Source organism: Neomonachus schauinslandi, chromosome 16 (genome assembly GCF_002201575.2).
Source record: "Neomonachus schauinslandi chromosome 16, ASM220157v2, whole genome shotgun sequence".
Lineage (NCBI taxonomy): Eukaryota > Metazoa > Chordata > Mammalia > Carnivora > Phocidae > Neomonachus > Neomonachus schauinslandi.
Window position 1 is genome coordinate 31797475 of NC_058418.1, and position 23971 is coordinate 31821445.

The window sequence follows — 23971 nt, forward strand, 5'->3', positions numbered from 1 at the left end:
GGACATGGGCACATATCATGTTAGGAAGGGGAGCCTCACCCCAATGCAATGATCCCCAGACCTTTTGGCAAGCTATCAGTACTTAAGTATCAAAATTGTCCCTGAGGCCAGGATGGAGCTACTTCTTACCATCTGTGCGCCAGAAGAGCTTATGACAGTAATGTGACCAAAAAATGAGTATCTACAGCCAATTCTATCACATTTGAAAATATACGTCACCTATGTATAAAGTACCTGTTTGTGATCATTCAAATAAATGATTATATTTTTTAAAAGTTCACTTCCCTTCCCCATAAGTAGATAATTAATTAAAGTCTGTTTCCCTAATGAACACCCTTAAATCCCAGCACCAGTAAAATTAGCCTTGTGTGGGACTACAGAAGTATGTTAAGATCCTGGGCACCCTCCAATAATGCTACACCGTGACACACTTTTCATCAGCAAACCTAATTTTATTTCGAATTCTGCAAAAACCTCCCACATCAAATATAATAGCCTGAAAATCCCAAGGTGAGAACAACCAGATACAGTGGCCTTAAAAATAAAATGCTAGAGTTCCCCCAGCTAAAGAAACCAAACCTCAGAGAAAACAGGTATTTTTCTCTATGACTATACTAATACTCTATTGAAAGACTATTTCTCCCCCTTCTAAGTATGACACTTCAATGTAATGAAATAGTCACTGGATACTCTGAAATCTTGTAAAGACATCTTCTATGAAAACAAATTATCTAGCTATACAACCTGCTGGAATCTAGACATTTAGTTTTATCACAAATTACAATGCATCTGCCCTCGATTACTGTAGCATAAGCCCTGACAGCCGGCTTTTCTTTTTGTAGTGCAAGTGCCTGCTTTAAGCTTCAATGGCCGAGGCACTCACCTCCAAGATGACTCTCTCAAATAAACACACCGCCAACCACACGACGAAATAAAGAGCCAGCACCCCCCCCCAATTTGTTTTAGAGATCTTGATTTCGATAACTGACCAAGTAAGGTAGGTTATATTTTCTCTTCCTATTTAACCTATTCTTACATGCTTTAAACTCCTATTCTTACATTTTAAGTATTTTTTTAAAGACTTATTTTAGAGAAAGGGAATGGGTGAATGGGGGTAAGGGCAGAGGGAGAGGAAGAGAAGCAGACTCCCTACTGAGCTCAGAGCCCCGGCACAGGGCTTGATCCCATAACCCTGAGATCATGACCTGAGCCAACATGAACAGTCGGACGCATAACCGACTGAGCCACCTAGGCGCCCCTCTATTCTTATGTTTTAAATTCACCAATAGTGAGCCCACAAAACCCTGAGCTTCCACCCTCCACCCTAATAAAAGCAGAACCCTAGGCCCACGATTTCATCCTAGTGACAACCTCACTGTGTGGCCCCAGGTGTTCCATGTGCTTTCTAAGACCTGTGATGTATAAACCCTTTTTCCCCCAAACTTCCCTGATGGTTATTGCTAACGGTGTTTTGCAGTCATAATAAGAACCACAAGGGCCAGTGCAGCCCCAATACTGATTATCGATAAGCTGAGACCAGCACAAAACAACTATCATCCCACCATCCTGTTCCCATTCTATTAACCAAAGTTACAATGTAAGGCAAATCAAGAGGTCCTATTAATGTTTGCTCACTCAACCCAAGGCAGGTGAGTGTTCTAAACACTAAACATTTGAGCAATTAGTAAATACTCTGAGAAAAATGAAAACAAAAACACAACATAGCAAAACTTATGGGATATAGCAGAAGCAATGCTCAGAGGCAAATTTTATAACTAAAAATGCATGAAAAGAAAAAAGATTTCAAATCAAAAGCCTAACTTTGTATCTTATGGAACCAGAAAAAGATCAAAGAAACCCAAAGTCAGAAGAAGAAAGGAAATAACAGAGATCAGAGAAGAGGTAACTGAAATACAGAACACAAAAACAATAGAGTAACCAATGAAACCAAAGCCAGTTCTTTTTTTTTTTTAATATTTTATTTATTTATTTGCCAGAGAGAGAGAGAAAGAGAATGCACAAGCAGGGAGAGCGGCAGGCAGAGGGAGAAGCAGGCTCCCTGCTGAGCAAGGAGCCCAATGTGGGATTCAATCCCAGGACCCCAAGATCATGACCTGAGCCAAAGGCAGACGCTTAACCAACTGAGCCACCCAGGCGTCCTCAAAAGCTGGTTCTTAAAAAAATATCAACAAAGGTGACAATTTTTAGCTAGACTAAGCAAAAAAATAGATATAAAAATTAAAAGCAGAAATAAAAGTATGGGGAAAAAAAAGAAATGGAAGTATGAACATTACTACCAACCTTACAGAAATGATAAGGATGATAACAGAATGCTAGAAATAATTGTAATTCAACAAATTAGAGAATATAGAGAAATATAGAGAAAAAATATAGGGCAATTTTCTACCAACACTGAAATTACCTAAATTGACTCAAGAAGAAATAGAAAGCGGCGCCTGGGTGGCTCAGTCAGTTAAGCATCTGCCTTTGGCTCAGGTCATGATCCCAGGGTCCTGGGATCAAGCCCTGAGTCAGGAGCCTGCTTCTCCCTCTCCCTCTGTGCTCTCTCCCTCTGTCTCTCAAATAAATAAATAAAATCCTAAAAAAAAAAAAAAAAAGGAAGAAGAAATACAAAACTGCAACAGATTTATACAAGTAAAGAGACTGACTCAGTCAAAAAATCTCCCAGAAAGGAAAAGCCCAAGACCAGACAGGTTCACTGGTGAATTCTACCAAATATGTCAAGAAGAATGAACACCAATCCTACTCAAGCTCTTCCAAAATATAGGAGAGAAAACTTCCTAACACTTACTCTGAGGCCAGCGTTACCCTGATACCAAAACCAGACACAGACACCACAAGAAAAGACAATTGCCAACCAATATCCCTTATGAATATAGATGCAAAAGTCCTCAACAAAATACCAGCAAAACAAATTCAACAGCACATTAAAAAGATTGCACACACCACGAACGAAAGGTATTTATTTACCCTAGAAATGCAAGTGTGGTTGAACATAAGAAAATGAATCAGTGTAACACACCACATTAGAACAAAGGAAAAAAAAAAAACATATGATAATCTCAATAGAGGCAGAAAAATCATTTTACAAAACTGAACACTCTTTCATGATAAAAATACTCAGGAAACTAGGAATAGAAGGGAATGACCTTAAAAGACATTCATGAAAAACCCACAGGTTAATATCACACTCAACTGAAAAAGACTGAAAGTTTTTCCTCTAAGCTCAGGAACAAGAATGCTTGTTTTCACCACTGCTATAGACATTGTACAGCAAGACATAGCCAGAGCAATTAGGTAAGAAAAAGAAGTAAAGGCTTCCAAATTGTTAAAAAAAAAAAAAAAAAAAAGGAAGTAAAACCAACTCTACTTGCAGATGATATGATCCTAAACTACTATAGTGCTAATCATCAAATTCAGAAAAGTTGCACAGTACAAAAGCAACACATAAAAATCAATTATATTTCTAATCCAAACAGGAAATTTAGAAAACAATTCCATTTGTATTAATACCTAAAAGAATAAAATATCTAGAAATAAATTTAACCAAGGAGATGAAAGACCTGATACTAAAAACCACAAAAGATTGCTGAAAGAAATTAAAGAAGACCTAAATAACAGGAAAGACATCCCACGTTCATGGCTTAGAACACGTAATACTGTTACAATAGTAATATTCTCCAAAGTGATCTACAGATTCAACACAATCTCTATTAAATTCCAATGGCCTTTTTTGCAGAAATGGGAAAGTGGATCCCAAATTCATGCAGAATTGTAAGGGGCCCCAAACAGCCAAAATAATATTGAAAAAGTTGGAGGACGCACCATTTCCCAGTTTCAAAACTTACTACAAACATACAGTAATCAAAACACCACAGTAGTGGAATAAAGATAGGCCTACAGACCATTGGAATAGAACTGAGAATCCAGAAATAAACCCAGTATCTATGGCCAACTGATTTCAAGAAGGGTCCCAAGACCATTCAATGGGGAAAAAATAGATTCTTCAACAAATGAGGTTGAGCAACTGGACAACCACATGTAAAAGAATGAAGTCAGACCCCTCCTTCACTTCATGTAAAATTATTAACTCAAAATGGACCAATGACCTAAATATAAGAACTAAAACCATAAAACTTCTAGAAGAAAATGGGTAAATCTTTATAACCTCGGATTTGGCAATGGATTCTTAGATTTGACACTAAAAGTATCAGTAACCAAAGAAAAAATAGGTACACTGGACTTCATAATAATGAAAACTTTGTGTACATCAAAGGACATTGTCAAGAAAATGAAAAGAATACAGCTACAGAATGAAAGAAGATATGTGCAAATCATACATCTGATAAAAGTTTAGTATCCAGAACATATAAAGAACTCTTACAACTTATTAACAAAAAGACAAACAACCCAATTAAAAAATGGGCTGAGGAGTTGAAGAGACACTTTTCAAAGAAGATATACAAATGGCCAACAGGCACAATGTTCAGCATTAATGGTCACTAAGGAAATGCAAATCAAAATCCCAGTGAGATACCACTTCCCACTAGCACAGCTATAAGAAAAACAGAAAAAATAATAAATGTGAAGTATAAAGTGTGAAGAAATTAGAACCTCCATACATTGTTGGTGGGATGTAAAATGGTGTAGCTGCTGGAAACAGTTTGGTAGTTCCTCAAGAAGTTAAACATAGAATTACATATGACCCAGGAATTCTACTCCTAGGTATATACCCCAAAGAATTAGAAACAGGTACTCAAACAGATACTTGTTCACAAATTTAATCACAGCAGTATTTGCAATACCTAAATGGTAGAAATAACCCAAATGCCCATCAACGATGAATGGGTAAATAAATTGTTTATTATAAAATTATTTAAATTCAGCCATAAAAAGGAATGAAGTGCTGATATTTGCTACAACTTGGATTTGAAAACATTCTGCTGAAAGAATCCAGTCACAAAAGGTAGGATTCCTTTTATACGAACCGTCCAGAAGAGGCAGATCCATAGACAGAAAGCAGATTAGTGGCTGCCCGGTGATGGAGGAGGGAGAAATGGGGACTCATTACTTTAATGAGCATGGGGTGTTACGGTGTGATGATGAAACAGTTTTGAAACTAGGAAGAAGTGGTAGCTACACAACACTGAATGCACTAAATGCCACTGAATTGTACATTTTAAGATGGTTAACTGTATGTTATGTGAATTTTGCCTTCATCAAAAAAGGAAATCATCAACTTCATCTAATCATGTGCTTTAGATTTCTTCTAGACTAAAGTACACTCCTGGAGTTAGTCTTTCCAACTGTCTCCAAGCTCCTTTGGAGAAATGTGTGTGAATTCTCTGGTCTTCCAACCTCAACCAGCACTATATGTGCCGTTACCCAATTGCAAAACCAGGAGAATCCCTGATTCCTCTTTTAGGCTTCATTCTCACAGCCAATCCAGTACCACACGCCTCCATTCCTCTGATCTGTCTACTTCTCCCCAACCACCTTCCACCACTGTAGCCCAAGCTACTCTCAAAACACAACTGAATCACTGCAGCCCTTACTAACTAGTCCCCCTGATCTTCTCAAGCTGCGAATCTGATCCCCAACCTCTCCTAAAACCCTTCAATGACATCTCACCTTTTCCACTGGCCCTCAAGCCCCTGCAGGGTCTAGCTCCTGCCTGCTTCTCCTGCCTCAGCAAACGCCACTCCCCTCCTATGCTCTAAGTCCTGGTCACACCAGTTCTCTTCCAGTTCCTCCCACACACCCCATTCCCTCCTGCTAGAGGGTCACTCTCCTTTTGCTGACTCAACTCCTACTCATCACCAAGAGTCACTTCCTCCAGGCTTGAGTCAGATTCCTTTGCTACAAGTTCTCAAGAATCACATTCCTTTCCTTTAGAGTACTTCGCTCAATTTATACTTACACATTCAGAAATGTGCCTGGCTAATTTATGTTCATCTCCTCCATTAAACTACAAGTTGTATGAAAGCAAAGACCGTATCTGTGGTTTCCACTTTATCCCCAGACCCCAACAGAACACCCAGCACATAAAAAATTCTATCAATATGTGTTCTCCATAAATGGACCCACAACTATATGGTCAACCAATCTTCAACAAAGCAGGAAAGAATATCCAATGGAAAAAAAGTCTCTTCAACAAATGGTGTTGGGAAAACTGGACAGCAACATGCGGAAAAATGAAACTGGAGAAAAATTAATTCAAAATGGATGATGTGAGATAGGAAACCATCAAAATCCTAGAGGAGAACACAGCAACCTCTTTGACCTTGGCCATAGTAACTTCTTCCTAGACACATCACCGGAGGCAAGAGAAACAAAAGCAAAAATGAACTACTGGGACTTCATCAAGATAAAAAGCTTCTGGGGCGCCTGGGTGGCTCAGTTGTTAAGCGTCTGCCTTCAGCTCAGGTCATGGTGCCAGGGTCCTGGGATCAAGGCCTGCCATTGGGCTCCCTGCTCCGCAGGAACCCTGCTTCTCCCTCTCCCTCTGTCCCTGCTTGTCTTCCCTCTCTTGCTGTGTCTCTCTCTGTCAAATAAATAAATAAAATCTTAAAAAAAAAAAAAGATAAAAAGCTTCTGCATAAAGAAGGAAACAATCACAAAATTACCACGGAATGGAAGAAGACATTTGTACACAACGTACCTGATAAAGGGTTAGTATTCAAAATCTATGAAGAACTTATTGAGCTCAACACCCAAAAAAGAAATAACCCAGCTAAGAAATGGGCAGAAGACATGATCAGACACTTCCAAAGAAGACATCCAGATGGCTAACAGACACATGAAAAGATGTTCAACACCACTCGTCATCAGGGAAATGCAAATCAAAACCACAGTGAGATACCACCTCATAACCTGTGAGAATGGCTAAAATTAATACAAGAAACAACAGATGTGGGCCAGGATGTGGAGAAAGAGGAAACCTCTTGCACTGTTGGTGGGAATGCAAACTGGTACAGCCACTCTGGAGAACAGTTTGTGGAGTTTCCTCAAAAAGTTAAATATAGAATTACTGTATGATGCAGCAACTGAATTACTACCCAAAGAATACAAAAATACAGATTTGAAGGGGTACATGCACCCCAATGTTTATAGCAGCGTTATCGACAATAGCCAAACTATGGAGAGAACCCAAATGTCCATCGACTGATGAATGGATAAAGAAGATGTAGTATACATACCCAACGGAATATTACTCAGCCATCAAAAAAATGAAATCTTGCCATTTTCAACGACATGGATAAGCTATTATGCTAAGTGAAATAAGTCAGTCAGAGAAAGAGAAATACCATATGATCTCACTCATGTGGAATTTAAGAAAGAAAACATGAACATATGGGAGAGGGAAAAGAAGAAAGGAAGAGAGGGAAATGAACCATAAGAGACTCTTAATGATAGAAAACAAACTGAGAGCTGATGGAGGGAGGGAGGTGGGGGATGGTCATTAAGGAGTGCACTTGTGATGAGCACTGGGTGTTGTATGTAAGTGATGAATCACTGAATTCTACTCCTGAAACCAATATTGCACTATATATTAACTAAAATTTAAATTAAAAAAAAGTATTTAAATTTTAAAAATTAAAATAAGTATATGTGTTTACCTACTGATGCTCAAGCTCCAAAGCCCTTCTAATATTAAAAAAGAGAAGAAAAACAATTTGGGTATATAAAATGAGAAAAGGAAGATTAAAGATGTAAAGATGAAAACTTTCTCAATGTGCAAAAAGGATCACAGATGCAAAAGCCAAAGCTACCTCAGAGATACCTCAACATCAAAAAAATATCCAATCCAGGGTGCCTGGGTGGCTCAGTCTTTGCATCTGACTTTGGCTCAGGTCATGGTATCAAGGTCCTAGACTCCAGCCCCCTGTCTGGCTTCCCGCTCAGCAGGGAGTCTGTTTCTCCCTCTCCCTCTCCCCCTGCTCATGCTCTCTCTCTCAAATAAATAAAATCTTAAAAAAAAAAAGACGTCTACTCCATAGACACAGTGATTTAGGTTAAACAGACTCAGCCCCTATGAGATCTCTAAGAATGAGTAAGTAAGGCAGTGAGGGCCACAACACAGAGAGAGGCAACAGGACTCCCTGCCAGAGGAACAAACCTGTCCCGCCCATAGATCTGATGCATTCTTAAGAGATTTTCTGGTGCCTGGGTGGCTCAGTCATTGAAGCGTCTGCCTTCGGCTCAGGTCATGATCCCAGGGTCCTGAGATCGAGAGCCCTGCATCAGGCTCCCTGCTCAGCGGGGCATCTGCTTCTCCCTCTCCCGCTGCCCCCTACCCCCCCACTTGTGCACGTGCCCTCTCTCTCTCAAATAAAAAAAATCTTGGGGGGGAAAAAAAAAAAGATTTTCTGAAAATGCTGTTTTGTTCTCCCTGATAATATAGTCACAGTTTTTCTGGACTGTTCAGTGGTCCTGGTCCAGTCCCCAACTCAGCCAACCTCCCTGGCATGTTGTTTCTCTGTTACTTTTGTGCATGTGCAAAATGGAAAAATAGTCTCTTGTCCCAGTGAATGCATAAGCTGTTTGAAAGCAAGGATTCCCCCCATCCCTTTCTTTTAAATCTTAGAGGCACACTTGTTCTACCTCAGGGCAGAAATTGACAAGGAATATGAAGAGAGTCAGCAGACCCAGAAATTAGGATGGCAGGCTGTGAGTGGGGAACAGTCCTGCCATAGAGCGATGAGGCTGAGGGATGAAGGAGGACAGCCCAGAGCTTCCCACAGCACTCACTGCCAGCTCCACGGCCAGTCTGAGGTAATGTCCCCACCCCCTTGCTAGGACTGGTCCGGAACCCCGGGCACAAACAGCACCCCCACGCCCTGGACAGAACCCCAGGCCCTACTTGTGGAAAAGATGTCCGCAGGGCAGTTTCCTCGCGGCCTGCATGGAGTCCCAGCAGATGGCACAGTCATCATTGTTGACAGCCAGCTCCTCCGGAGTTGCCACAGCAAACCTGTAAAAGACGAACGCAGCCAGCAGACCTCTGTCAGTTCCACACATGTAAAACTGAGTGCCACGCCATAAACTTCGCCCTCTGACAGCAGTTACAGAGGAATCTGGGGCAGTTAAACGTTCCCAGCCATCAAAAACATTACATCTGCTTTCTCTTCATAGCCCACCAAAGAGCAAGAAACGTAAACACAGAAACGAACTCTGTCTTAACAACAGCTGTTAGTTCCTTCAACACAACACATTAGCTAAAAATGACTTGAGGGAACATTTCTGGGCAAACCAGAGGAGTTAAGACCCACCCCTAGAGAGCCAAACTGTTCCCCTAGACACTAAAGATACCCATTCATCTCACATCTGCAGGCTGGCAAGTGAGTCCCTCCCTTGGTGAGCTTAAGAGCGTGTGTGTAAACATGCATGTGGAAGGAATTAAGTGAGACCCACTTCATAAAATAGAGGACAGAAGCCCAAGGAAGCTTCTGCTTAATGATGATGATGATAAAAATAATGGCATAATAAGAACCACCTAGTATTTATTGAGCAGCTGCTACATACTGATACTGTTCTAAGCATGTTACTTGCACTACCCCACTGTCTCCTCCCAACAGTTCCAGGACGAAGGCTCTGCTATCATCCCTAGAGTGGAAGCAACTGAGGCACAGAGATTTAATTAAGGTGCCCTCAAATCACACAGCAAATCCTCACATAGGTGAAGATTCACACCTGGCAGTCCTCCTCCAGAGCCTCCACTTACCCTCTTCACCCTTCGGTTAACAGCTAACAAAAGTGGTTCTCGGATCACCTGGGATCTGTTATTATAAAAAATCTAAAACGAGTCCAGTTGGGCAACATCAGCGTGTGCTCACGCACCTGGCCTCCATGTTGCCAACCACACGCAAGTAGTTCTTGTGCCGGCGGATCCGACGCTGCACTTCGTGGAATAGGTAACGCAGCTGCATGAAGATGACCAAGCTGGCCATGGATAACCAGATGTTGCCAAATAACTTCGCAGGAAGGAAAGAGAATGAAACACACAATAAAAATGAATGTGAACTTGCTAGTGACAAAGGTGACGTATGTAATAGAAGCTCTTATTGGTGGTAAACGGGAACTGGAACAATCTTTCACCAAGCAAATGCAGATATTTATCTCACTACCATAAACAATGTACACGCTCTTTGGCCTAGTCATTCCATCATCAGCTATCTTTTCTCAGGAACTAATCCGAAATTTAAAAGCTTTATGCACAAAGATATCCATCCATGCAATTATAAAAAAGAAAACCAGGAAATGAGCAAAATGCCCAGGAGGGAAATAGTTAGGTTGTAAATTCATATAATGTTAATAGTATATAGTCATTAATTACATTTTTTATAAAATAAAGTTATATATTATTATACTATATTTACGTATAACATTTTTAAAGATTAATCACATGGGAAAATATTTAAGTGAAAAAAGCCAGATAAAACTATCTCAAAAAACTAATATGTGATAAACTATGTAAAGATGTGAAAATAGCAAACAACTGAATACAGTCTAAATATCCATTATGAGGGTTGGTTAATTAAATCATTATATATCTATATGATAGAATTCTTATCCTGAAGGCATTAAATGGTTCCGAAGAACTGTGGCTAGCACAGGACAATACAGATAATACATTAGCTAAAAAAAAAAAAAAGCAAAACTAAACTAAATGTCCAAAATACAATCTCAATTTATGACTGTATGTATTTGAATATAAAAGGAAGCAATAAATACAATAAAACGTTAACAGTTATCCCTGGGCATTCGAGGGAGCTTTAAACAAAAGCTATACATGTTTTTAAATATGTTTTCAAAGTTATTTTCAAAAAGCATACTTAGAAATGTCCCGTGTCTAACCTAGTCATTTTTTTTTTTAAAGATTTATTTATTTAGGGTGCCTGGTTGGCTCAGTTGGTTAAGCGACTGCCTTCGGCTCAGGTCATGATCCTGGAGTCCCGGGATCGAGTCCCACATCGGGCTCCCTGCTCAGCGGGGGAGTCTGCTTCTCCCTCTGACCCTCCTCCCTCTCGTGCTCTCTGTCTCTCATTCTCTCTCTCTCAAATAAATAAATTAAATCTTTAAAAAAAAGATTTAATTTATTTATTTGAGCAGGGAGGACAGGTATGGGGAGAGGGAAAGGGAGTTATAAGCAGACAACACTCAGAGCGTGGAGCCTGACTTGGGGCTCAATCTCACAACTTGAGCCAAAACCAAGAGTCAGACATTTAACCAACTGTGCCTCCCAGGCACCCCTAACCCAGTAATTTTTAAATGCATCTTTAATAGGCTTATAGTATAAATCAACTGCCCACCAAATATGTTGATTCTTACCATTATTAGATCACTGAAGTGCTAACCATGGAAGCAGATTTTCAACTGTAATTTCTTGCATAGCAAAGTATAATGTAAACGATGAAGTAGGAGGAATGAAATACAAATGCTTTCTTTTTAATTATAAAGCAGAAAAATTATGAATCCATGAAGTAGCTAACATTGCAAGAGTTCCCATTACCCCCTACCAAGTAACTGCTACGTATCAGAAGCCACAGAAACTAGGGGGAGCATACGGAATCCTCTTAATTTCATGGTAGAATGACCAGTGACTAGGTCAGTGGAGTTCACGGAGTGCCCTAGGAGGACAGCAAACTCAAGCTGGGCTCCAGCCGAAGTGCACGCCATTATTCTATACCCAGTGGCAGAAAGACAGAGGGGCACAGCTGCATTTGTTTTGAGAGTCTTTACGCAGTTTATCCACAAATGTTTCATTTCTTATGGACTAACCAGGGTTTCTGATTCTAAAACACCTAGCTCTCTGTTAGAGCTCCTTCTGAGGAAGCTTACCAACATGTGAATATGGTGCATGAGGTCCAGGGACAAGAGAGTGAGCTCCATGACAAAATCTGTGTAATAGACATAGGTTCCTTTTCCCTCCCATGTCCCTTCATGGTTGAGGTCCCAGAGGTGAATTACATATCTGCAGTGAACAAAGAAAAAATCATTTTAGCAATTTACTGTTACAGTTTAATCTAGCTTACCTGTGATACAGTATAGTCACATTTTTATAGATTTTATACATGTGACATCTTAAAATCAACTGTATGAGTAGACCTCAATCACCTCCCTCCCAAATTTTTACTCACCGTAAAATCACATGAGCAGTCCTCACTGTCACAAGAAGAGACTATAAAGAAAGATGTATTTTTTCTTTAGTAAAATTTGGAATTGTTCAAGCCAAACTTAACTTTTACAAAAAGATAAAAGGCAAGCATTTCTCAGTTCAACTAAAACACGGGTTATTCAAGGGAGGGGGTGGTGGGGGAATGGGATGAATGCAGTTAGAAAGTAGAAACTCCCAGTTACAAGATAAATGAGGACTGGGGATGTAACATCCAACATAATGACTGTAGTTAACACTGCTGTGGTACATCTGAAAGTTGTGGAGAGGGTAGATCCTGAAAGTTCTCATCACAAAGGAAAAAACCCTTTTCTTTCTTTTTCTGTATCTGTGAGATGATGGATGTTAAGGAAACTTACTGTCACAATCACTTCACAATCTATGTCAGTTAATCATTAGGCTGTATACCTTAAACTTATACAATGCTGTATGTCAATTATATCACAATAAAACTGAAAGAAAAAAAAGCAGGTTGTTCAAGCTTACCAACTATTTTTTATCTGCTTCAAATTTCCACAGAATTCTTTCATGACCTAGAAACCAACTTTCATTGAGCCTTTTTTCTGTTAATAGGTGACAACTGATTACACCTGTCCATCTCATGGGGCTGCCTTCTATAATCTTGAGGTTCATTCTAGTAATTTGACAACCACTTCTAGTTTACACAGCAGGAAGTCACCATCATTGATTACCACAAAGGGTGTTTGAATACTTGGTGATCCTATACCAAAAGTATAGTTCAGGTACCCCAATCCAAGATGAGTACCTGCCCTCTACATAACGCTTTGTATACTCCCCTTGCCCACACAAAAACAAAAAGAATGAAGGAAATAAAGAATAAGCCCTTCACAGTATTTTGTATTATAGAAATTGATATTTAAAAAAATCTCCTCTTGGGCACCTGGGTGGCTCAGTTGGTTAGGCGACTGCCTTCGGCTCAGGTCATGATCCTGGAGTCCCTGGATCAAGTCCCGCATCGGGCTCCCTGCTCAGCGGGGAGTCTGCTTCTCCCTCTGACCCTCCCCCATCTCATGTGCTCTCTCTCTAATAAATAAATAAAATCTTTAAAAAAAAAAAAATCTCCTCTTAAACTACAATAGAACTATTACATTGTTTGAGATTTGGAAATCCCAATTTATAAATGGAAAATATTTTACATAGATTAACACTATAAATATAAAAATACGATTAAGTTCAAAATATAAAATCTGTAACATTATTATCTTGAAATAATCATAGTAATGAGCTGAAATAAAAATATATACTATAGTAAGATCCAATAAGCCTAATTTAAATGACTTTATTTTTAGGTATACCTTTTCCAAAGTTTGGCTTAATATTAATTAAAAGTAAAAAGCAGGAAAACCAGACTATCATGCAAATGATGATTTATTGTAAAATATATCTAAAGCAAACTAATAACATAGATCAGTGCAAAAGAAATTTTAGATTTTTTTCAAGAGAAATATACACATATAGACAGTATTCATTTAGAACTGCGAATGTTTTACTAAGTACTTAAATGTTCCTTTCCTAATTTTACTTACACTACTACATCATATTCTGAAATCAATGCTACTAAGCAAAATTTTTTTTAAAATTTTTAAATTTTTAAAATGAACTCTTACCTCCAACGTGGGGCTTGAACTCACGACCCCCAGATCAAGAGTCACACATTCCACCAAATGACCCAGCCAGGCACCCCAATAAATGTTAACCCTATTCTAACAAATTCCCAAATAGCAGTTCAAACTTAGTGTTTTGATATTAGCTAATTAAATTTAATAATGTATTATTTCATTTTTTTCCTTAATAGTAGCAATTATGGTAAAGATAAAAACATTTTGCCTTTGGCCTGAGGAAAAAAGCAAAGATAGCAACTGAATATAAGGACATACAAAAAAATTTTTATTTCTATTGAACAAAAATTGGTATTTTCAAAGGTTTAAAAAGTAAATTTAAAATATACATGAATATCTCAGATTAGTCTTCCAAAATAAAGAATATAGCTTACATATTTATATTATCCCATAAAATTTTAACTTATATCCTAGCTAAAAAAACTCAATTTTTGGATTGTGCCACTGCTCACTCTGAAACCTTAAATAATTCACTGCACCCTCTACACCAGTTTCCCCATTTATAAACAGGAATAATAAAATGAGTCAATACACTGCAGGTATTTACAGCAACCCTCAGCATACAGTAAGCACTATAGAAATGTGGGCAAAAATAATTACCTTTTATTATGTCGTAGCAAGGATTACAGGAAATCATACATTTTGCCCTTCAATACCAGTACCCAACACAAAAGCAAGGAATTCAAAACATGCTTGTTAAAAGACCAAATATCCGTCAGTCACAACATGGGTGACTTGAAAACATACAGGAGTATGATCAGAACAAAAACCCGCCTGAAACAAATAATGCAATATATGTTAAGAAAAAAAAAAAGAAGAAGAAGAAGGTAGCAGGAGGGGAAGAATGAAGCGGGGGAAATCGGAGGCATAGACGAACCATGAGAGACGATGGACTCTGAAAAACAAACAGGGTTCTAGAGGGGAGGGGGGTGGGAGGATGGGTTAGCCTGGTGGTGGGTATTGAGGAGGGCACATTCTGCATGGAGCACTGGGTGTTATGCACAAACAATGAATCATGGAACACTACATCTAAAACTAATGATGTAATGTATGGGGATTAACATAAGAATAAAAATAAAAGAAAAAAGAAAAGAAAAAAAAGAAAAAAAAAAAAAAAAAAGAACAAAAACCCGCGTCCACACCTTACCTCTGCTGCCATGAAAGCCAGCGTGTGCATCCCGTGGGTGTAGCCTGTGACACAGCAGACGACTGCCAATCCACAGCAAGAAAGCAGCATTGCGATCAACAGAGACAGAACTCGCCCGTGGCTACTCATGGGTGTGGTGGGAGAAAAGGAAAGCTGAAACGTACAAAACAGGAGAAGGAAGTGCATTCTTCTTCACGGCACTGTTAAGCTTCCCTGAGAAACTCAAGGGTAGTCTCGGTGTCTTTGCTCAGGAACCTGGGCTTAGCAGCGCCGCCAAATGCCAAGCACAGAAAAGCACCCCAGTGCCAGATGGTCAAATTCTCCAACCAACCTAAATATGAGCACGAGCTGATATTCAGAGATCTTTATCACTTACTTTACGGAATATTAACAACATACATCATATTTCCATCTCAAATTCTCAAGGATCCTTCTCCTACCAGTGGATGATAAGCCTCTCTCTAAGAAATTTTCCAAAGGTATTTAAGTCTCTCAATATTCAACAGCACTCCAGACGGCACCATGTTCTGTTGTGTTTCTTTCTCGATCTTGCTCTCCCCCTCCTCCTGAAAATTCACTGGGAGCATATTCCTACAGTGTTCGGGGCTGGGACAAGGGAAATGTCATCCAGGTGTGGAGCGCCCCCTACCACGATGCTAGATTAACAGTATACAAGGAGAGGCAACAGCGGGGACAGAGGCCTGGGGTTGGGAGTCTGAGCAGGAGGGTGGAGATAACAAACCTGTTAGGGAGGTTGCGCACTCCTGCTCTTGACCCCTGAAGAGCTTTCAGACCGAGATGAACTCACAGAGAGGTGCAGGGACCACTTGTCCCCGAGGACCAGGTGAAGCGAAGAGCAAATGAGGTCCCGGAGTGGTGTAACTAAGGGCAGAACTGTAGGTGTGTGTTTTCCCAGGACCCTTGACATTTGTCTGGGGGCAATGAAGAGTGAGGGTTCACCCCACAACTCTGATCTGAAGCCGAGAGGCAGATCTTGTACCCGGACAGAGAAGGATTCACTTCTCTCAGGACCCAGGGAGACAAGAGGGCTAATTCAGTCCTTGCCCAGGGCTGGAAATAGTGTAAACTAGTCCAAAAGAAGGTTCCAAGAATCAGAGGAAAAAAACGGAAGGAGACTGGAACAGAAGATATCTGGAAGACAGCCGCTTTTATTCAGCTTATACGTTAAGCTTTCCTCAAGCTGTGATGGGAACAGTTTGTGTAGGTGAACTGACCCCACGCGGGCTTTAACACACTCTGCTAGTGGGGAGAAGAGGGAATCTTCAGCAGAGACACTGATCCTGCATTCTGTGGCCGCTACACGAAGTTCCTCAAGAAATAGGCAGCGGCTACCTGATCTGAGAGCCTTGCCCTGGAGACCTACCCAGGACGTGGCCGTTATGGCTCCTTCATCTTACACAATTCAAACCTGGCAAATGTGTGACTAAGCAAGCAGAGAGCTTGGCTAAAAACTCACATATTCAAATCGGTCCTTGCAGAGCTGAACCATCAGATGTAGAAATACAAGTCCAGCAAACCAGAGGCACCACATGACCACCTCTTCCACCGTCTGCACATTCAGCACACCAAAAATGAAAATGAACTTGTAGAAAATAAAATTCCAGAACTTGTCTTTGAGGTGCTGAAAAGACAAATATTTATAAAGGTTAGTACTATTACATCTAACCTATTTAAGAGAAGTTAACACAACAAAAACTGGCTGCTCTGGAGAAAATACATTCTACATTCAGCTTTCTAACATTTGTTCACAAGACATTAGAAGGTAAAGAAAAAATAAACTCTCTAAAGAATAAAGGTAAGGCACCTAGAAAGTCATGTGTAGACTCTGGATTGCAATCCCTCAGTCAGTTATAAAATTCTAGCCATCAAAGGGGGCGTGATATTAGTCTAGTACCTTGTATATTAAGAATAATACAAATACTTCCAACACAAAACTTTAAAAATAGTGAAGTCTACAAGTATCATTTTTAATACTTCTGCTCTTTGGATTTGTAAACAATAGAAAAGATTAGGCTTTTTCTTTTTAAACATCCTTCAGATTAAAAAATAACATATGCGGGCGCCTGGGTGGCTCAGTTGGTTAAGCAACTACCTTCAGCTCGGGTCATGATCCCGGAGTCCCGGGATCGAGTCCCACATCGGGCTCCCTGCTCAGCGGGGAGCCTGCTTCTCCCTCTGACCCTCTCCCCTCTCGTGCTGTTTCTCTCTCTCTCTCTCAAATAAATAAATAAATAAAATCTTTAAAAAAATAAATAAATAAATAACATATGCTCATTCACCAGCCTATAATCCATAAGAAGAGTAAAACAAAAATGCCTTAGCATTTTTATGCATTTTTCTTGTCTTCTCCTAATGTGCAAAACCTTAATTTTTGTGTACACTGCTTTATTTCACTTCTCATATTGTGAGAACCTTACTAGCATCAGTGAATAATCCGTGAACATACCATTTTAGTGGTTACAGACGGACAATGAAATTGTTTTTGTCTCCCTTTGGAAAATGTTGCAATGAGTATCTCTGCCAGAGTTTCTATTTCTTCAGCATTATGGAATCAAAGGTTACAAATGTTTTTATAGTTTCTATTAAGTACCACCCACCTGGTTTCCAAAGAAGTTGTATAAATGTACTCTCCCAAGGTTAGTGGGAGAGTACTTTGCCTATAAGGAGGCTATCCAGTTTTTAAAATCTTCACTACCCTGAAGAAAAAGGTCAAGGAGGGGAGTCTAGCCCCTAAAATACACTAGTGAGCCATCTGTGGGAGGGGTGGGAACTGAGTAAAAGACATGAGAATCAAACAGGACTCCCAAGTATATTCTCAGAAATAGTTCTGAATCATATAAATGTTTCGCAAATTCAAACCATTAAAACAGAAAAAAAACAAAACTGAATAGAAACAGAAATAACTGAGCCTAAATGTATAACAAATGAAGGACCACTAAAAGATAAGATTATTACTTCGAGGACTTTTAGCCACTATACTGACTGTATACCATTTGCACAAAGAACAAAGGGAACTAGGAACCTTTGGTGAACGCCTGTTTCCAGATCTGGGACAGGTGAAGTACAAGGTGAACCCAGGACATCTCGTGCCTGGGTTTTGAATCTTCACCCCACCATGTATTTGCCGTGCGACTTGTGACGAGTCACTTAACGTTCCCGTGCTTTGGTCTCCCCACCTATAAGATGGGCCTTATGAGCCTGGTATCCACCTCACAGAACTGCTGGAGAAACTTAACTAAGCTACTCTATGTACGGTGCTGGGGCATGTCCCATAGCAGGCATTATGCGCCTTAAAAAAAAAATCCCTTGCTCTAAACCTCCCCGGAACAGTTTCTTTCTTCTCCTGCTGTCGGTATTCAGTGTCTTTGCCCCCAGCACGACTTTATTTCTTGAACTTTCTTGAATCACCCACAGAGCAAACCCATGTCAATTCTGCAGAGTTCTAACTCAAACTAGTGCTTGATAAATGCCAATGGATGACACTCATCAAAAAAAAGTCATCACGGTGGGGAGCACAGCATAATGTGCACAGAGCTGTGGAACCACTGTTTGTGTAGCTGAAACTAAGGTAATACTATGTGTTAACTATACTCGAATAACAAGTTTTAAATAAGTAAGTAAAATAAATGAAAGATGTGATCTGTACTGGAAAACTCAAAGTAGGATAACAGATGTGCCCGTTACCTCTAGGTATCGTAAAAATCTATATAACACTCCAAGGTAATGTGTTCTGAAAATTTTGAACGGATATTTAACATTTCAGGAAAATGAAAGCAGTGGATTAAGGCTCACTGGTGCCAGATCAATCCACCAGCAAGGAGATGGCTTGCCTGGCCTGACCAATTTCTGGCCCACAAGCCAGAAGTTTTTCGTCACAAAGAAAGAAGCATCAAAAGGAGCTTTTGATTCTTACCCCCAAAATGACCTTCCACAGTGCTACCTGGGAGACCTCTGGAGTTGATATTTTGGAGAAAGTGCTGAATACTCACTAATGAAAACTCTCTGGGAGAACAAACAGTCCTGCTCCTAACAGCATCCAAGGGCTCAACCACACAGTAACCTCGGTTTAGCTCTGAACTAGGACCTCAGCTGATCTGATAACAGGGGACTTGTGTTGAAAGGGTAGGTAAGGAGCGAGGCCAATGCAAGTTCAAGGTAGCAGGTCCCTGTGTCTCATCGCGGGGATAAGATAAAGTGAAATCTAGTTCTGTTTGTATGTTGTTGTTTTAAGGCCAGTTCTAAATTCTTATTTTTAAACACACCATTCTACATTCTATGCTAAAATCCTTGGGGGCCTGCCAATCTGTACGGTATGCTTGTGGCACATTCTTTATTACAAGCATGTCCTGCTCATATACCTGCACCTTCTGGGAGTAATGTTCCAATGTCAGACTATCCCTAATCTTCTGCTTGTGGAATGACGAATCTTAATTTACTTGTCCAAAGGGAGAAATTTAAATCTCTCGGTAATTCCTTTGGAAAAGAACCTATATTCTAAAGAGTGATGTTTATTATTATTCAAACTAAAACAAATCTATGCTTCTTTAAAAACTGCATTCATGAAAGTCATGGGAAAAACAGCTATGAAGAACAATATCAGGACAACCTGGCTACACTGAATATGGACTGTGGATTCCATAAAGTATTTTATCAATGCTAAGTTTCCTAATTTTGATCATTGTGCTATGGTTACATAAGAAAATGTCCTTGCTCTTAGGAAATACATGCTGAAGTATTTGGAGGTCCAAGGGTATGACGTCCACAACTTACTCTCAAATGGATCAGAAAAAATACATATAATATAAATAAAAGACAAATGTGAAAGCAAAGGGCGCCTGGGTGGCTGGCTCAGTCGTTAAGCGTCTGCCTTCGGCTCAGATCATGATCCCAGTGGGATCGAGCCCCACATCGGGCTCTCTGCTCAGCGGGAAGCCTGCTTCTCCCTCTCCCACTCCCCCTGCTTGTGTTCCCTCTCTCACTGTATCTCTCTCTGTCAAATAAATAAATAAAATCTTTAAAAAAAAAAAAAATGTGAAAGCAAATGGGACAGACTGTTGACAACTGTGAATGTGGATAAGGGTGTATGGAAGCTCTTCAGAGTATTCATGCAACCTTTCTGTAAGTTTAAAATTATATCAAACACAAAGTTAAAAAAAAAAAAAATCTGGTCACTAGAATCCATCCTTGCTGTTTGGACTTACCTGCCTCTCACTCACTCGAAGAGGGCCAAACACAATACACTGGATTAGCTTAGCCACCAACATCAAAACACAGCATGCAGTATTTACTAGAACCTGTATACAAATCAAAGAAAGAAAGTTTATTTCCTCCTGTTGAAAAATAAAAGCAGGTCTAAAAACTTTGTATTAGGAATTCAACATTTCTAAGGACTGAACCTCCACAGTTCCCTACCTATACAAGATAAGTAATATTTGAAGGGTCACGCTTTTATGGGTGGTGGGAGTAGAGATGAGGAGCGGGAAGGAGAGGCACCAGCTTACCAGTTAATCACAGAGCCCTGTCCCAGTATGCACCATCCAGCAGGCCACCTTTCCCTTAAGCCTTTACTGAACCGTACGTAAACTTTATACTGAACATACAAAACTGTATGCACATTGTAAGCCGTAGGTGTCTCTTAGGTATATCATTTCCTACATTAAGATTTTGATAGCCTTGAAGAAAACTTTTCTAGAAATTGAGGTTATCATGAACTAAAATCCAACAGCCAAATATCTTACTCTGCCCTGCCAAACAAACAGCAGGTGAGGAGAGGGTTGATGGTCACAGAAAAGCCACAAGACCATAAAAAAATTGAGAACCCCCTATACATCTATAGGGGTATGTGTATATACACATATGTACTACAATGGGATAATCTGCCAGCCAAAAGATAAATGTTCTCCATGCTCAGTGTTGGCCTTCAAGTAATGGTTCTGGGGCATCAGAGGGGAATGGAACTGAGAAACCAAGAAGAAGGAAGAAGCAAACTGGCAGGAGTGTCTGAGAACTGGAAGGCAACAGAAGCCACCAACGCAAAACCAAGGCCTTCTTCAACGGGAGATGGGAAATCTCTTTACTTAGATAATTAAAAGATGGATATCCCGACACCTACACAACAAATATAATGCTCACAAAATGAAAGAGTGGGCTGCCCTTGACCAAGAAAGTAGTGGGGCACATCTTACCATTTACGCTCCAATGATTTTTAAAATTCTGCATGACCCCAAAAGCCAAAAGGACCTTGATAAAGACAGTAAATATGACTTTCATTGAGAGCAATGGAAATGAAGCCCAACTCAATGTAAAGACTGCTTTAACCTTTGATTCACTAACTTTACAGGAAGGTGGCCATATTCTTCTTCCCGGGTCATTCTTCCCTCTATTTTTAAAAGAAGCAAATGATATTGTCAAAGGAAAAAAAAGATGACAGAAGAAGTAATACAAGAAAAGAAGCTCCTTAAGATCTCTCTCTTTAGGTCCTCCTTAGTATCTCACACCATGCACCCCTTTGGGAGAACATATATAATGGCAGCCCTGATTCATTACAAAAAGATTAAATTATGTTTAGTCCTATTCTGCCTAATGGGACAAGGAAATATGTGATATATTTTTAAAGAATTTAAAAAAAATAGTTTGGCTGAAACAGTTCTGGTAATTAAATCCTGCAAATAATCAGGAAAAAACCCAAATCAGTTATCCAAAACATCCTATATCCCTAACTTGTGACTCCCTGTCAAACAGCCCTATTTGAAACGGTCCAGGGCGCCTGGGTGGCTCAGTTGGTTAAGCGACTCCCTTCGGCTCAGGTCATGATCCTGGAGTCCCGGGATCAAGTCCCACATCGGGTTCCCTGCTCAGCGGGGGGTCTGCTTCTCCCTCTGACCCTCTTCCCTCTCGTGCTGTCTCTCAATCTCTCTCTCAAATAAATAAATAAAATCTTTAAATAAAAAAAAAAAAAGAAGCTATGAAACGGTCCAAAAAAATAGCTTAGAATACTAATTTTTAAGGAGATGAAATAGATGTGGAGAAGGTTCCTTTTCATTGTGTTCTAAACCAGTCAACGGGAACTTTAGTCATGTTAATTAAGAAAAACTTCATCAAACAAAACCACAACCACAACCCTTCATGCCACATCTTCTAGCCGAGCAGATTTTTTCTTCTTCTTTTTTTTTTTTTAAGTAAACTCTACCCCCAACGTGGGGGCTGGACCTCTTGACCCTGAGATCAAGAGTTGCATGTTCTATTGACTGAGCCAGCCAGGTGCCCCTGAACAGAATTTTTTAAGTCAGCCAAACATCCCCCAGCCTAATTACAACACAATTTAAAAAAAGAATTCTTGCTGGTTTTGCATTAGGCATAGGAAATAAAGAAATAAAGTCCACACATTTAGCACCTACTTGTTCAAGACATGAGGGAGCTCTAGACCCCACATTCAAAGAGCTTTTAGAATCTACAGGACACAGAACTTGATAAGCATCTAACAATACACCAAGCAGGCTACTGGGAGAGCAATCAATGCAGGAGAAGAAAGTAAATTTGGGGTGGCTTAATCATTGCTCTATCCAAAAGCACATTCTCGTATATCTTGGGTTACAAAACAAAAAGTAAAGTATTATTTACTATTTCTCAGTTACATTCCTTAAAGTTCAAAAATACAGTTTAAAAAAATTAGTATCTTTTTTTTTAAAAGTGGAAGTCTGTCATAATCTCATCACTCACAGATAATCTTTTCTTATTTTAATTTCAATGGAAGATTTAAAAATTAGCAAGGATAAGAAGGGGGGAAAAAAGCTTGAGAAAATATACTGATATTAGAAGGAAATTTATGTGAAAAGAAGGAGCTACCCTTTTGTGAACTTTATATGAAAGCTAGAGCTACAGAGAATTGGAAGCAACTAAAAATTTTAAGATGATGAACAAAGTGCTTTTTAAAACACCTTAACGATTATTAATAAACTATTCTATTTATTAAAAATGACAATATACGATAAATTCTCAACTTTAAAACTGATAAAGCCTTGAAAAATTGCAAATATGGAAAGAAATATAATTGTAGCATTCCTCACTTAAGAGCAAATCCCACCAACTACACTTCAATTAGAAAAAAGATCACCTGTACAAAAAAAAAAATGGGGGGCGCCTAGGTGGCTCAGTCGGTTAAGCATCTGCCTTTGGCTCAGGTCATGATCCCAGGGTCCTGGGATGGAGCCCTGCACCAGCCTCCCTGCTCAGCGGGGAGCCTGCTTCTCCCTCTCCCTCTGCCTGCCACTCCCTCTGCTTGTGCTCTCTCTCTCTGTCAAATAAATAAATAAAATCTTTAAAAAAAAAATTTTTTTTTTTACCGTGGTTCTATGTGTGAGCATTTGCTAAATTTCACACTGTATAAAATCATTTGTTCCTGGGCCTCTGAATAGGAGAAAAATAAACGGATAAGTGGTGTTTTCTAACTGAAATAAAGTATTTCATTCTAAAAAATTAACTAAATAAATACATTAAAGCAAGTCCCAGATCAGATTCCATTAGGTCACCCAGTAATATTCTTACAGAAACACTTTAGCCCAGTTGTACATCCATAGAACCAGGACAAACCTCACTTCCAACAAGCAAAACGAGGCTCACCTCCAGCACACCTGGTCTGAACCACCACTTTATTCACATAGACCACACTAAAAGCACTAACCTCATTTTATTGTTCTATGCAACTAGCTAGTTTTTCCTTGCAGGCAGAATCCAGACGTAAATGTAAAGACAAGGGGTTCACTGGAGCACTGTTCACTAATAGCAGAAAAATGGTGGGAGGCAAGTTCAATAAACTGCCAGCCATTCAGTGGAATACAATGAAGCCAGGAAAACTAACTCAGCAGCTCTCTTTTCTACTAGCATTGTATGGAAACTTCAAGATCACTTGTTCACTGAAAAAAAAAGCAAGGTGTAGAAACGCCATTACCATGTTACCCTGTATGTAAA

General features: G+C 39.6%; 1 protein-coding gene across 1 annotated transcript in view; it reads right to left on the reverse strand.

Moving 5' to 3' along the window:
- AMFR (autocrine motility factor receptor) overlaps positions 1-23971 on the reverse strand; it is a 46475-nt gene that overhangs the window by 16612 nt on the left and 5892 nt on the right. The window contains exons 2-8 of the mRNA XM_021705815.2: positions 20206-20298; positions 16461-16625; positions 14984-15136; positions 12162-12202; positions 11863-11995; positions 9862-9995; positions 8885-8995 (exon numbers count right to left, since the gene is read on the reverse strand). Of these exons, the coding sequence (XP_021561490.1) occupies positions 8885-8995; positions 9862-9995; positions 11863-11995; positions 12162-12202; positions 14984-15136; positions 16461-16625; positions 20206-20298 (830 nt within the window). The remainder of the gene's footprint in view (positions 1-8884; positions 8996-9861; positions 9996-11862; positions 11996-12161; positions 12203-14983; positions 15137-16460; positions 16626-20205; positions 20299-23971) is intronic.